Source organism: Macaca nemestrina, chromosome 17 (genome assembly GCF_043159975.1).
Source record: "Macaca nemestrina isolate mMacNem1 chromosome 17, mMacNem.hap1, whole genome shotgun sequence".
Taxonomy (NCBI): Eukaryota; Metazoa; Chordata; class Mammalia; order Primates; family Cercopithecidae; genus Macaca; species Macaca nemestrina.
Genome location: NC_092141.1, coordinates 46,396,844 through 46,411,633, shown reverse-complemented (window position 1 = coordinate 46,411,633; position 14,790 = coordinate 46,396,844). Strand labels below are relative to the sequence as shown.

The window sequence follows — 14,790 nt, the reverse complement described above, 5'->3', positions numbered from 1 at the left end:
AAAGGGTTTATATGTGGCTCACACCTATAATCCCAGCACTTTGGGAGGCCAAGGCAGGTGGATCATGAGGTCAAGAGATCGAGACCATCCTGGCCAACATGGCAAAACTCCATCTCTACTAAAAATACAAAAATTAGCTGGGCATGGTGGCAGGCGCCTGTAGTCCCAGCTACTCAGGAGGCTGAGGCAGGAGAATCGACTGAACCTGGGAGGCGGAGGTTGCAGTGAGCCGAGATCGCGCCTCTGCACTCCAGCCTGGCGACAGAGCGAGACTCCATCTCAAAAAAAAAAAAAAAGAAGAGTTTATGTGTTACTTGGCTGGACGCGGTGGCTCATACCTGTAATCCTAGCATTTTGGGATGCTGAGGCAGGTGGATCACCTGAGGTCTGGAGTTCGAGACCAGCCTGTCCAACATGGTGAAACCCCGTCTCTACTAAAAACGCAAAAATTAGCTGGGCATGGTGGCGGGTGCCTGTAATTCCAGCTACTTGGGAGGCTGAGAAAGGAGAATGGCTTGAACCTGGGAGGTGAAGGTTGCATTGAGCCAAGATCGAGCTACTGCACTCTAGCCTGTGTGCCAGGAGTGAGACTCCATCTCAAAAAAAAAAAAAAAAAAATTATGTGTTACTTGAAAGAACCATGAGTATCAAATCATTATGGCACGTAGGTTCCATTGCAGGCATTACAAAAGTTAATATTCACAACATCTGGTCATATATTTTGTAACTATTTAAACTTACGGTGAAAAACGTTATAAAAATGTGCAACCCTTCCTTCTCCAACCTAGCAAAGAGGCAGGAAGGGCGGTGCAGGAAAGCACAGCCCAGCTGCTCAGGGCAGGAGCCAAAGCCAGGACCTGGAAGGAGGAAGGACTGAGGCCAAGCTGGACCGCTGGAATCTGCAGCAGGGGTGGGGTGGGGCGGGGGGGAATCTTCATCCCCATGGTGCTTCTGGGCCGCAGGGAGGGTCTGCTTTGTCTGTCTCAGAGAAGGGAGTGGAAGAGTCAGCCAGGAGGTTGTCGCTATGTGCTTCATGAGCCACGGTGAGATCTGACCTAGTGGAATCCTGGAGAGCCGTGAAGTTTGAGATGCTTTGAAGGTAAAAACAGTCACCAGTTGGTGGTAGTGGGTGAGGAAGATGTAAAAGTTGAAATTGCTTGGGGACTTTTAGATTGAAATAATCCTCTATTCATATTCTCTGTCTCTGAAAATATTTTAAGAGCCCAGACCACTCAGCTTCCCAAGTTGCTTTGCCATGAACAGCTGCATATGTTTGTCAGCTTTGCCCACCTGAGTGTGAAATGATGTTCTATGAAAACATGGGTTTCAGCATTTCACTCTCTGCTCCTGACACATGAACCCTGCTGCGGACAGTAACTGCTGCCTTTGGCCCAGGCGTTGCACTGATATTGCGTGCAGAGTGGAAGCATTTGCTCAGTGGTAATGATGGGGTCTGGTGCAGGCAAGCACGGCGAGGCTAGAAAGGGTATGATTGTGAAGGGCTAAATAGCCTCGCGCCTCTGCATTTCCTACTCATCAGACGTTGTCGTCTTAAAGTCACACTGTCCTTTTGTTACGGCAACTCTCCCTTTCACGCCATTTAATTTTTTGTGTGGAAACAGCTAGAGAGACTTGTCTTTACTGGCGAATAGGCAGGCCACGGTGTGATGAAGTGGAGCCTGCGCCGGGCACTGCAGTATCCTTGTGGCGGAACTGGTGATTTGGAAGCCATTTGTTTGCATTTGGTCTGGGGCTGCCTTCCACCTTGGCAGGCCTCGTCTGGGCTTATTGAGGCTAGTCACATGGATGTGTGTAACAGAAGAGCAGAAGAGATGGGTGGAGCCCAAGGGGGAAGCTGTGTCCTTTGTCTGTGGCCTAGGGGTCTGCTGGGTAGTTCAGGGTGAAGGCACCAGCACATTCTTGGGATAAAATTCCTGTAATAAAATTGGAGGCCTGTTGTTCTCTGGCCTGCACTTTCACTGCCTGTCCATCCCGTGGTCCCCAACATAAGGCTAGCTTACATTTGTGGCTTCTGTACTCTATTCCTTTTGTTGGATTTCCTAATTGTAGTACCTCTATTCCTATCCATAACTATAGTAGGGTGACTACAAAAAAAGACGAATAGGTTTTTGTGTTAAAGCCTTGCTGTTTGAAAGGTGGGGTTTTTTTGGTTTTGTTTTTAAAGTCAGATGTGCCGATGCTGACCCTCAGATAATGAGAGCACTTTTAAAAGCTTGTTTTCCTAACAAGATGGCAGGCTATAATTTGAGTTCGATCTTGAGAATGTCCGAGCAGGTGTAGATTTCTTCTGGGGCTCCTGGCCCATGACCTCAGCCCTGCGTGCACCTGCCCTGTCTCCGTGAGGGCTACTGGCTGGGCCTTTTGCAGAGTGTGGACATGGATGGCTGCCTCTGCGGCCACATGCTACATGCCCGCCTCCCTGATGGCAGGGACGTCCTCACGCGGGTCTTACCTGCTTGGAACCTCATGGGTCCCTCATGTCTCTGCAGGGAGGATCTGCTCTGTATGCACAGGGGAAAGTGTTCGGGAGCTTCTGTCTCAATGACAGGAAAGACCCCTGCCCCACCCAAACTCCTTTTAGGTTTTCCAGGCCTTGGCAGATGGCTTTGGCCAGACGTTTGTGTGTATGTTGCATTTAAAAGAGTTTGAAAGTGGTCATTTACTTTTCTTTTTAGGGGCCCAAGACCCTGGCATGTTACTGTTTCAATGTCAAAACCCAACTTCAGAAATAAATTAGCCAATCATATTATTTATTAGACTGAGAATAGAGACAGGGCAGCTGGGGAGTGTGGAAGAAGCTTGGTTCTCTTCCTGAACCACTGCACAGATGATAGTAATTGGAATCTTGTTGCTGGCTCATTTTCATTGTTTTTCGAGTACTGCCAAGTCCAAGAAAATATGTGAAAACTAAATTATATCCCCTATATCCCATGTCTGATTGAATCCCCCTCATCGGGTGGCGGTCTCCTACATCCTATTAAAATTTATTCAATCTTGTTTTCTTACTTGAAGAGGCTGTCTGCAAAGGGCAAACTTACAGAACACTCGTTCCCTGGAGACGGGTGTCCAGCCGCACTGGACCATTTACATATTTTACTGTTTGATTGGGTTTCTTCCTTCTGTTGTATTTGTGAGTAAGAGCTGTGGGATGCATTTTTAATTACATGGCTGTGTTTTCAACAGAAGAAACCGTGTGGGGTATTTTCCAACTTCGTTCCTTTTTAACCTTGACTAGTGAACCAGTGTGTTAACCAGTTTGCCGTGTTTGTCTTTTAGGACAGAACTGTACCGCTCTCTTTTTGGCCAGCTCCACCCTCCCGACGAAGGCCATGGGGATTGACATCGCCCACCTCCGACACCCAGAGGGCGCCTTGGCTGGTGCGGCTGCTGGTCCAGATGGAGGAAACCAGTGACTTTATGGGACTGAGTTAGTAGGGAAGCCCCTGGGAAGGTGCTGTGTTCCGAACCTGTGCCTAATACATGCAAGGGCGCTGTCCCGCCCAACCCCGCCTTTAAACACCACAAATAAAGAGCACTGTTACTGCCACCACCGCTTGTGATTTCTTAAGAGGCTGAGTCAGTCTGCTTTGGCGCTCCAGTGGATGACACGTTTCTTGGGCTTTCTTTTTTTTCTAGTCCAGTGGCCTCCTCTTACAATGTCAGACTTGACATTTCCTTGACCCACTCACCCTGGCAGACATGCGGATTATTTGTGTAGTGTGGCTGTTGTGGGGAAAATGAACGAGGGGGTGCAGGTGTCCCTTCAACACAGTCATGTCCATTGATATGTAGATATACCCAGAAATGGGATTGCTTGATCATAGGGTAGTTGCATTTTTAGTTTTTTTAGTAACTCCATACAGTTTTGCGTAATGGCTGTACCAGTCTGCCTTCCCCCCAGCAGCGTGCCAGGGCTCCCTTTTCCGTGCCTTGGTGCCAGGGCTCCCTTTTCCGCGCCTTGGTGCCAGGGCTCCCTTTTCCACACCTTTACCAACACTTGTTATCTTTCATCTTTTTTATAAAAAAGTTTGTATTGCCATGTAATAGTTGTATACATTTTAGGGGTTCATCTTTTTGATAGTGGCCATTATAACAGGTCTGAGGTGATGTCTCGTTGTGGTTTTTCTTTTCTTTTTTTCTTTTTTTGAGACTGAGTCTCGTTCTGTCTCCCAGGCTGCGGTGCAGTGGCGCAATCTCGGCTCACTACAATCTCCACCTCCCGGGTTCAAGCGATTCTCCTGCCTCAGCCTCCTGAGTAGCTGGGATTACAGGTGCCCACCACCACGCCCAGCTAATTTTTGTATTTTTAGTAGAGATGGGGTTTCACCATGTTGGCCAGGCTGGTCTCGAACTGCTGACCTTGTAATCTGCCCGCCTCGGCCTCCCAAAGTGCTGGGATTACAGGCGTGAGCCAACACGCCTGGCCTCTTTGTGGTTTTTCTATGCATTTCCCCCTAATGATTAGTGAGGCTGATAATTTTTTAATAAGCCTGTTGGCCATTTGTATGTCTTCTTTTGAGAAATGTCTGTTCAGATTCTTTGCCCATTTTTGAAATGGGTTATTTGTTTTCTTGTTATTGAGTTTATTATATAGATGAATGGATAAGAGGTATAGGTACCCAGTGTACCTATACCCCTTATCGGCCTTAAAAAGAAGGAAATTCTGACACTCGCAACGATGTGGTTGAACTGGAAGGCATTATGCCGAGTGAAATGACCTGAGCACAGAAGGACAGAGACTCCCTAATCTCAATTATGCGTGGAATCTACAAAAGGCCAACTCGCGGAACGAAGGAGTAGAATTGTGGTTACTGGAGGCTGAGGGGGTGGGGGAGCAGGGAATGCGACACATTGGTCAAAGTCTACAAGGCTACAAAGTTTCACATCAGAGGAAGTATTTCTTTATTTATTTATTTAGAGATGGAGTCTCACTCTGTCACCCAGGCTGGAGTGCAGTGGCACAATCTTGGCTCACTGCAACCTCTGCCTCCCAGATTCAAGCAAATCTCCTGCCTCAGCTTCCCGAGCAGCTAGGATTACAGGCTGGGATTACAGGCGCCCGCCAACACACCCAGTTAATTTTTGTGTTTTTTTTTTTTTTTTAGTAGAGATGGGGTTTCACCATATTGCCCAGGCTGGCTTCGAACTCCTGACCTCAAGTGATCCACCCACCTTGGCCTCCCAAACTGCTGGGATTACAGGCTTGACCCACCCGTTCCCAGCCAGAGGAGGAAGTTTTGAGATCTATTATACAGCAGGGTAACTATAGTCAATAATGTATTTTTCAGAGTAACTCGGTAAATTTCAAATGTTTCACCATAAAAAATGATAAGCAAGTGAGGTGATGGATACATGGACAGGCTTGATTTAATCGTTCTACATTGTGTACACTATCAAGACAGCACATTGTACCGCATAGGTGGATACAATTATGTTTGTCAATTTAAACTATTAATTTTAAAAACACTTAAGGCCAGGTGCTTTGGCTCATGCCTGTAATCCCAGCACTTTGGGAGGACGAGGTGGGTGGATCACTTGAGGTCGAGACCAGCCTGGCCAACATGGTGAAACCCCATCTCCACTAAAAATACAAAAATTAGCCAGGTGTGGTGGCACGTGCCTGTAATCCCAGCTACTTGGGAGGCTAAGGCAGGAGAATCGCTTGAACCTGGGAGGTGGAGGTTGCAGTGAGCCAAGATCACGCCACTGCACTCCAGCCTGGGTGATGGAGTGAGACTCCTTCTGAAAAAAAGAAAAACAAAAAAAACCACTTGAAAAGAATGATTCTGGGATAGGATGCTGCTTTCTTTTTTTTTTTTTTTTTTTTTTTTTTTTGTTGAGACGGAGTCTCGCTCTGTAGCCCGGGCTGGAGTGCAGTGGCCGGATCTCAGCTCACTGCAAGCTCCGCCTCCCGGGTTTACACCATTCTCCTGCCTCAGCCTCCCAGGATGCTGCTTTCTTTTAATTTTTTTTTAAAAGGTTTCAGCTAATCTGGGCACACTCTGCCTATGGGGTACCCCTGCTCTGCAAGGAGAGTTTAAAAAAATAAATAAATTTAAAAGGTTTTTTTTTTTTTTTTTTTTGGTGAGACAGGGTCTTGCTGTGTCTCCCAGGCTCGAGTGCAGTGGTGTGATCATAGCCCATTGCAGCCTCTACCTCCCGGGCTCAAGCAATCCCCTCCACCTCAGCCTGTCAGGTAGCTGGGACTACAGGTGTGTGCCACCACACCCGGCCGGGATGCTGCTGAATGGATAATGTTTAGTGGTTTATCACAGTTCTGAGAAGCAGAGACTCCCCCAAAAACCTACGGGACTTTGTAATTTGGAGGCATTTGCCTATTGACACAAATATATGGTTGTTTGACTTTTTTGTCTCCTCTTTTCACCTATAAAGATTCTTCCAGAGTCCTTTTCCACACTCACCATTCCTAAATCACTATTGAGATTAGCTCTGGTGTAAATCTGGCAGGGGGAGATGATTCACTTGTTTTTCATCCAAAGGTCAAAAGCTGGAAATTAAATCCCCATAAGGGGAATTTATTGGCTTGCTGTGGTCAATATGCAGTGAAGATCATCTTGCATAAGTAATGTGTGCATATGGGTGGCCAGCATGCCGGCCTGAGCATCTCATAGGTCCTTTGCCCAGCTTGTTATTTAGAGCTATGGGATTAGAGAAGACATGTTGGATCCAGGCAACTGAGTTGAGTTGTAGTTACTATAACTACTTGGTTTTTTTTGTTTGTTTGTTCGTTTTTTGAGATAAGAGTTTTGCTCTGTAACCCAAGCTGGAGTGCAGTGGTGCAATCCTGGCTCACTGCAACCTCCATCTCCCAGATTCAAGCGATTCTCTCATGCCTCAGTCTCCCAAGTAGCTGGGATTATAGGCTCATGCCACCAAGCCTGACTAATTTTTGTATTTTTAGTAGAGATGGGATTTTACCATGTTGGCCAGGCTGGTCTCGAACTCCTGACCTCAAGTGATCCCCCGGCCTCAGCCTCCCAAAGTTACAGGCGTGAGCCACTGCGCCTGGCCCTAGCTACTTGCTTTCAAAGTTGATTTTTGATATTGCTTTGAAATGTCAAAACCAAGGGACAGATTTTTGTCCCCCGGAATCCTCTATATCATTGTCTTGGTGTCAGGGACAGCCACACAGTGCCTTCGGGCCGGACTGCAGAAGCAGCCAGGCCTGATGGCATCTGCATCACAGTTGAGTTTTAACATAAATGAAGCTACTGAGCTCAGGACGGGGCGGACAGGAGCGAGGAGGGGTTTTCCATCTCATATTAATTGGACCTTGGTATGCAGTGACTTTTCTTGTCTCTACAATCACCTCTCTGGCTTGACTGTCAGGGAAATGTTTACTTTTCAATGTGTCTCCAGTTACCAAAAAAATCAACCGAAATAGGAGAGTTCCCCCACATTCACTGCTTTCAAAATGATCCCCTTTTAAAATACAGAACATCCAACATTGTCCTTCTGGCCATGAGGGTTCCAGATGATGCTTGGTAGACAGCAAGGAAATGACCTCTTAGCCCTGAGGTTTCTATGAGCCTGATGCCAACCCGAGTTTCCTAAACAGAACCTTTGTCATCGTTACTCTGATGAAGAAAAAGATTTAAACAGGTACTTCAAAATATTTGGAGTCCAGCAAGTTTAATTAAAATGGGTTAAAAATGAGAGCTGAGGAAGAAGGAACTGACGGAATTTTCACTGAAGGGAGGTTTGCGTTTTAAAATTCAGAAAACCACCCTCCTTCCAGCCAAGAATAAATTGGAAACTATTTTAATTGACACGGATACTGCAATTCAACTGTTACTAGAAAGACAGATTAGTTGATTGATTTGCATTTTAATAAAACTAATACTTTACATTTTGGTAGCTAATGCTGATTTTCAAATGAGTTGAGAACAGTTATCAAGAGTTTCAATCCAGAGCCCTTTTTCAGTGTTGACTGAAGCATTCCTCTCTTTTGTGTGGAGTTTGCGTTTATTTTATTTTTGCCCAGCTGACTGCTTCACACAAGACACTCATAAACCATAGACCTTAAAGGTCTCACCAGTACAGTGAGGCGGTGAGCTGGTCACACTGAAACGTGGCTGCAGGCACAGCTCTACGCAGCCCAGGTGTGCACCAGAGATGGGAGCTGGGAAAGAGGGCAGAGGGCCTCCCTTAATGGTAGAGGAAATGCTAAGGCTGGCTTTTTGTCTTATTATTTTATTTTTGAGACAGGGTCTTGCTCTGTCACCCAGGGTGGAGTGCGGTGGTGCAATCTCGCCTCACTGCAGCTTTGACCTCCTGGGTTCAGGTAATCCTCCCACCTCAGCCTCCTGAGTAACTGGGGCCACAGGCACGGCGGCTAGTTTTTGTATTTTTTGTATGGATGGGGTTTTGCCATGTTGGCCAGGCTGGTCTCAAACTCCTGAACTCAAGTGATCCGCCCACCTTGGCCTCCCAAAGTGCTGGGATTACAGGCGTGAGCCACTGCACCCTGCCCCACTTGTCATCTTTAGTACTTTGGGGTCCTCTTCTGTGTCTAGAGACAATCATACAGAATAGCCCCGGTGATTCTTGGCCGGGGAGCAGTTTGCAGGTTTTTACTTCTGGACTGTTTGATATTTTTTACTTATCCTTAAAACCAAAATCCTCATGCAGCCATGTCTGCCGCCCGCCCTGCACGCATGTATGCCAGCTGAGAAGCATGATACACGGTATTCTGCATTTTAATATTAATAGCTCAGTCAGATGATTTCCATGTTTTCGCAGATGTCACACTTCCATTACTAACTAGTCATTCCATTTGGGGCCTGTCTCAGTATTTCGCCAAATCCCCTGTTTGGGGACATTTACATTGTTTCTAGGTTTTTCCTCTTAATATACAGGATAATAGTACAGGAGAATATTTGTGCATCAACTTGTTTATGGTGGTTTTTGAGACTTGTTTTTGTTGGTGTATATCTGTAGGAGTAAAAGGAATCAAGTGAAAGAGTCTGCATGTTTTTACGGCTCTTGGAACATCGTGGCGGCGTCAGGGCCCTCGTCCACCCCCACTTGCCTATTCCAGGCCGTCTGTAACACACGGCGTGGAGGAGCCAGGGAGGACATTGGCCCTGGAATTTGATCCTGGGGTTTATTTCTTGCTCCCCAGGGACCCCTTCAAATCAGCATGCTCCTCTGGGAGGATTAAAGGGCTGCTTCCTGTAATGTGCTTTGAAATGATGCTCCAATGAAAGATGGTGGGTAAATAGAAAGTGACACCATCATCTCCGTCCCAGGCCCCTGTCTTTTTTTTTTTTTTTTCCTGGCTGCTGGATCACATATAATTTGCTCTCCACATGCCCCTCTTGTTTTCATGCTCTTGCTACTTTCATCGCCTTCACCCTGGGGTCTCCCAGGCAGGTTTTCCTTGTCCTCTAGACTTTGGTTTTGGTGTGCAGCCATTCCTGTCCAGGGATGCTGGCCAGGGCTCCCTATTGAGCATCATTTGGAACCCCTGGACATGTGAGAAGACACAGCAAAGCCAGCCCCCTGCTTGCTCCAGCAGCTGACCCTGCATCGCCAACTTAGGGATGTAGTTTCCTTTTTAGAGGTTGATGTACTGCTCTCCACATGCATTGCTAAAACCCCTCCAACATGACTGCCTCTCTCAGCCTTACCATTTAATCCAAAGAGAGCAGAGTGTGAGGCTCAGAATGAATCCAAATGTGATGTTGGTCATAAAGGTTGGTACCATTCCCCAGGAATGAAGCAGTCACTCTACATGGAATGTGTTAATGCCAAGATCCACGTCTCCCCGGATCCAGACACACAAATGAGGTGGGCACTGGCCCCAGCACAACTGTGCAGGTGGGCAGCGGTGAAGGGTGTCAGGGAAGAGCCCGAGGCTGGGTGTAAAAGTGTGGGTGTTTTATGCCTGGGCCACTGCCTGCCCCTCCAGTGACACCAGAATAGTGCCACTTTCTATCCTTGCTGTTCTATTGCCTGTGTTTAATAAATGCAGATGCAACAGTGAGCCTGGCCTAAAACGAATGAACTTTGCTTTCTGCATCTCAGTTTGTGTTTTTACTTTTTTATTGTTGTTGTTTTGAGTCAGAGTCTCACTCTGTTGCCCAGGCTGGAGTGGTGTGATATTGGCTCACTGCAACCTCCACTTCCCAGGTTCAAGTGATTCTTGTGCCTCAGCCTCCCAAGTACATGGGATTACAGGCATGTGCCACCATGCCCGACTAATTTTGTATTTTTAGTAGACATGGGGTTTCACCATGTTGACCAGGCTGGTCTTGGACTCCTGACCTCAGGTGATCCGCCTGCCTCGGCCTCCTGTATTTTTAATTTTAAGTATGTGGGTGGGCGCAGTGGCTCATGCCTGTAATCTCAACACTTTGGGGAGGCCAAGGTGGGAGGATCACTTGAGCCCAGGAGTTCAACCTTGAGATCAGCCTGGGCAACAAAGTGAGACCCCCACTCTCTACAAAAAATAGAAAAAAAAGCCAGGTTTGGTGGTGTGCACCTGTAGTCCCAGCTACTCAGGAGGCTGAGGTGGAGGATCCCTTGAGCCCAGGAGGTCAGGGCTGCAGTGAGCCATGATTGTGCCACTGCACTCCAGCCTGGGCAAGAGAGCGAGACCCTATCTCAAAAAATAATAATAAATGTATGTATGTACATGTGTATTGGGGCATTGTGCTAGAAATTAAATGAAACTTGACTTCGTGAAGAGAACCATTCTAAGTTAACCTCGTTTTCCTTCTTTTCTTTCTTTCTCTTTCTTCATAACATTTACAAAATAATTGCCAGCAATTTGGTAAGTTCATTAACTGATTCTCTCTTAAGTCCAGGCTGCACATCGCCCTGCTGATTCGTGTGGATTCAATTTGTCCAACAGTTCTATCAATGAAGTCCTCATTACCCTCTCCTCGTGTGTACAGGGGAGGAAGGTGGTAAATGCAGCCTGAGTGCGCCTTATCTAACTTTTGTTTTTCTCGTGGATCTATAGATTTCCTTTACGGTGCTTTTCTTGCCCATCGTGTGGGGTCTGTCAATAGGATCGTTGCCTCAGCTGCATTTATATTCCTGAGAAGTTTACTCCGTTTATTTCCCCTGGTTCCGGGTTCTCGAGGTCAAGGACACCATGTTCTCAGGAAAGAAAATTTCAAAGAATGTGGAAAGAAAGAAAGAAAAAAAGCAACAGCTGCACATCACTGATTGGGTAGAAGAAGAATATAAGGATCTCAACATACATCCTGACAGTAACACATGAAGAGTCCTGCCCGCCCTTCCCACCCCGTCTGCCTCTTTGCGACTGGATTGGAAACGAGCTCCGTGTGTGCTGGGCAGGCAGGTTCCTGGCACCGGCAGCTGGTCACTTCTCTTTTCTGCGATCTGCCCCTCCCGTGCTACCAGGTTCTAAGAGGGACTTAGGAACACATTGCTAGTGCTGGCACTGGCTTGTGTGATGTTTTGGGTAGAGGACACGTGTGATTGAAGGCTGGAGTCGTGGAGAGAATCCTGGACTAGAAATCAAATCTGCTGGGGTCTGACCTTGAGGAAGTCGCTTCCCTCAGGGTCCTTATTAGTGATCTGAGGGTCAGTTCATGGCTGCTAAGGACTTTCCCATTCTGAAGCCGCTGTTTCTAAGTAAAAGCAGCGTCGCAGACTTGAGTTAGTGCGGTGTGAGAATGCTGTTCAAGTCCATTCCTTCAGGTATTTCTTGACCTCCTACTGTGTGACAGGCACTGGTGGAGGCTTAGCAAGGAGCTCTTTGGGCCTGTGACCCAGTCTCTAGGTGGTTTCTGTTGCCCTCCTCTTTTCTTCGGTAGGGTTCTGTGGGCTTGCGTCTCATCAAAAACCGCTGCCCCCTCTGCAGTTGTTCTGAATCTTGGCTGCAACTCCTGGAAGCTCAGGCTCTGGACCCATTTTCAGGCTTAGCAGCACTTTCCCCAGGTTCTGGCTCTCCAAGGTGAAAGCGCAGCCTCAGGGGAGGGCGCTGGCCCCGGTGCTCAAGGCTCCTCACATCCTGGGCCTTCCAAGTCTGGCTCTGAGAGACCGCCTGCAGGAACGCAGGTGCATTAGTATGCAGGTGTGCTGATACCCCAGCACAAAGCAATTAGCCTGCTGCTCTGCAATTTCTGCCTTTCCCCAGCAAGTGTGGCTCAAGTGTTGGTTCCTTTGTCTGCATGGCCAGCACCATCCTCTCTCCTGCGGGGAGGCCTGGGGGCTCCAGGGGATGCCTCTTCTAACTCTAGGAGTGGTCCGGAGCATCTAGACCAGAGTTGTCCGATAGAACTTTCTAGGATGATGGGAATATAATCTGGTTGTTCTGTGCTATCCCGCACGGTAGCCACCAGCCACATGTGCACTTGCAGTGTGGCTAGCAGCTAATGTATTAGACAGTTCAGATTTGTATGACTATTTTCCAACCTTTTGCAAGGCACAGCAAGTGCCAAAATTAAAGATGAGGCAAATGGTCAGCAGATGAGGTGGCAGGAGCTCCAGCTGTCCCAGGGCTGAGGGGCTCAGTGTCTTCACACACCTGTGCCCAGCCCAGCAGGCTGGGGGGAAGTCCCTGTTCTAGACCTGAGCTGGGGCTGGTGCTGTGACCTGTCTCCACTGAGTTCTTGGCCCTGAGACCTGGGGTAGGTGGAGGGCGTGGGGAAGCGGGCGGTTTTCTGCGTGGTGTCCAGGGTGGTCCGGGGAGCCCGGGAGGCTGACTCAGTCTCATCTCCTCCTGAGGGACTGGGCTCGGAGCTGAATCCCTGATGCCATGAAATTATTTTCCAGCCTGACTCTCGTGTCCTTTAAAGTTGTAGCACACTGCACTTGGTTTTAAGAGCTAAATGTAAGGCGAATACGGAGCACTTTAAATGTGATAGCTCCGAGTTCACGTTGTTTGAGGAGATAAGGAGAAAGGAGCAGGTGCTTTGAATTCACTTATCAGCCTTTTCGCAGGCTGCTGTCCCTCCGCACCCCCCAGCGAGGTGCTGTGATGTTCCACCAGGATCTTGGAATTGGAGGCTTCCCCAGGCTGCGGGGCCACCGTTTCATCGGCTCACCTTGCTGGTAAGGCCAGGGCTTTGTTCCTGGGAGTGCTTGGGCCCCAGGTGTGTGTGTCTGGGAGGCTCCTGCCGGGCAGGGCAGGGAGAGCGGCCTGGCCTGGGAAGTAAGCCCCTGTGACAGGGCTCCTCGAGCCTCTGGAGCCCTGGGGAGAGTTTGCATTTTAAGGTCACATCTCCATCCTCCAGGAGAAGGATGAGAGGGGCCGGCTTTAAGTCCTAGTTCTCGGGTATATAATTAAACAGAGATTTTCCTTCCTGAAGGAACAAAAAGAGGCCAAGGACAGCCTAATTGCAACCTCAAGATTGCTTCTCCAAGAGTGGCCTGAGCAAGTGGGCCGAGGTAGATTTGCAACTCTGGCTGGTGTGGTGGCCTGAGCCAGCGGGGCCCAGGTTCGGCTGCTGACGGCGGTCCACAGGAGGGGAGGGTCTGTTGGGCAGGGGAGCCTCTGCCTTGCTTCCTTTTAGGGTGAGCCTTTGGTTTTCCTTTCCCAAACGGGGGGGCCACGTGGGAGCCAGCAGCACACACTGGCCACCACTGACCGCTCCTGCTGTCCTGGCACTCCGCCCGCTCCCAAAGCAGCAGCCCATAGTGACAGGTCGCAAGTGCCATCAGAAGGGTGCACCGCTTTATTTACGCGGCTGTCAGCCAGGCTGGCTCTTCCAAAGTCGCGCATTACCAGACAAGTGAAGGCAAAATAGTGATGCTTTATTAATTGCGGGTATGGCTGCTAATTAGAACCCAGGCCTGGGTTTTTATACCTGTTTACATACACTTGCTCCAGAGCGGAAGGACTTTCTCATCTCTCCTTGCCTCTCCCCCACCCCCAGAAGAGAATTTCAACTTTAAGACAAACAACTTCATTTACAAGTGTGTCTCTAATTAGCTGCAGAATTAGGGAAGCTGAGCTTTCCCCCATAGATCCGCTCAAGCCTCCAGGGAGACTGGTGGAATAGAGAGAATCGCATTTCCAATTATTTTGTTGAATTGCTAATTTAGTTATTGTGCCTGGTGTAATTGTGATGGGTATTGGGTGTGCAATTCAATTTGTTTTAAATATTTGTGGGAAGGCTGATCAGTAATGGAGCTGACCTATTTTGTGGCCCAAATTGAGAAAAAAAAGACTACAACACAACAGCCACAAAGATAGAGTTTGTTTCCATTTTTATTTTGATCTCTCTCATCCCTCTTAAGACCATTGATGCAACAAAAGGATTAAATTAAAAGATGACAGCACTTTGATCTTCTCCCTTTGAAAGCTTAACTGTCCTTGGTAGTTTAATATGCAGCTATTTCAGGGTAGAGTTTAGATGCATTGCTGGAGTTGAGTCGTTTCTGCCTCCCAAAATTGCATTTCTGCATGTGCCTAAAAGTGATTTGGGGTACTCAACTTTCTAATAGTGTGTAAAGTAGTGGAGGTGTATCTGTAACAAAGCAAAGCCGTGAGAGCCACAAGTTCGCCACTCCTACTGGGCAGAAGTCCATTGCAGAGTCCTGGAACCTTCCCTCCAGGCAGCACCATGTGCAGAGGTCGGTGGCCAGGAACCCCACCCCTGGCATTTGCATAAAGCTCGCCCCTCGGGAGCCCTGCTCCTGGTTGGTTTGAGCCTGTGCAGGTGAGAGGAGGGCTAGGTGATAAGTTCCCTCATGGCTAGCGGTGACTCTGGAACTCCTGGAGGGCCAAGCTCCAGCGTCTCTCTTCAGCCAGAGTCTGGACCGGGA

At 48.2% G+C, this 14,790-nt stretch overlaps 1 protein-coding gene and 1 long non-coding RNA gene across 2 annotated transcripts in view; both read left to right on the top strand.

Annotated features, from left to right (window-relative positions):
• LOC105476880 (apoptosis antagonizing transcription factor) overlaps window positions 1-3,571 on the top strand; it is a 112,462-nt gene extending 108,891 nt beyond the window's left edge. The window contains exon 12 of the mRNA XM_011733171.2: window positions 3,298-3,571. Within this exon, the coding sequence (XP_011731473.2) occupies window positions 3,298-3,361 (64 nt within the window). The 3' untranslated portion in view covers window positions 3,362-3,571. The remainder of the gene's footprint in view (window positions 1-3,297) is intronic.
• A 2,339-nt stretch (window positions 3,572-5,910) lies between these two features.
• The window catches only part of LOC105476889 (uncharacterized), a 52,421-nt gene continuing 43,541 nt past the window's right edge, over window positions 5,911-14,790 (top strand). The window contains exon 1 of the long non-coding RNA XR_984321.3: window positions 5,911-13,074. This is a non-coding gene — a long non-coding RNA (uncharacterized lncRNA). The remainder of the gene's footprint in view (window positions 13,075-14,790) is intronic.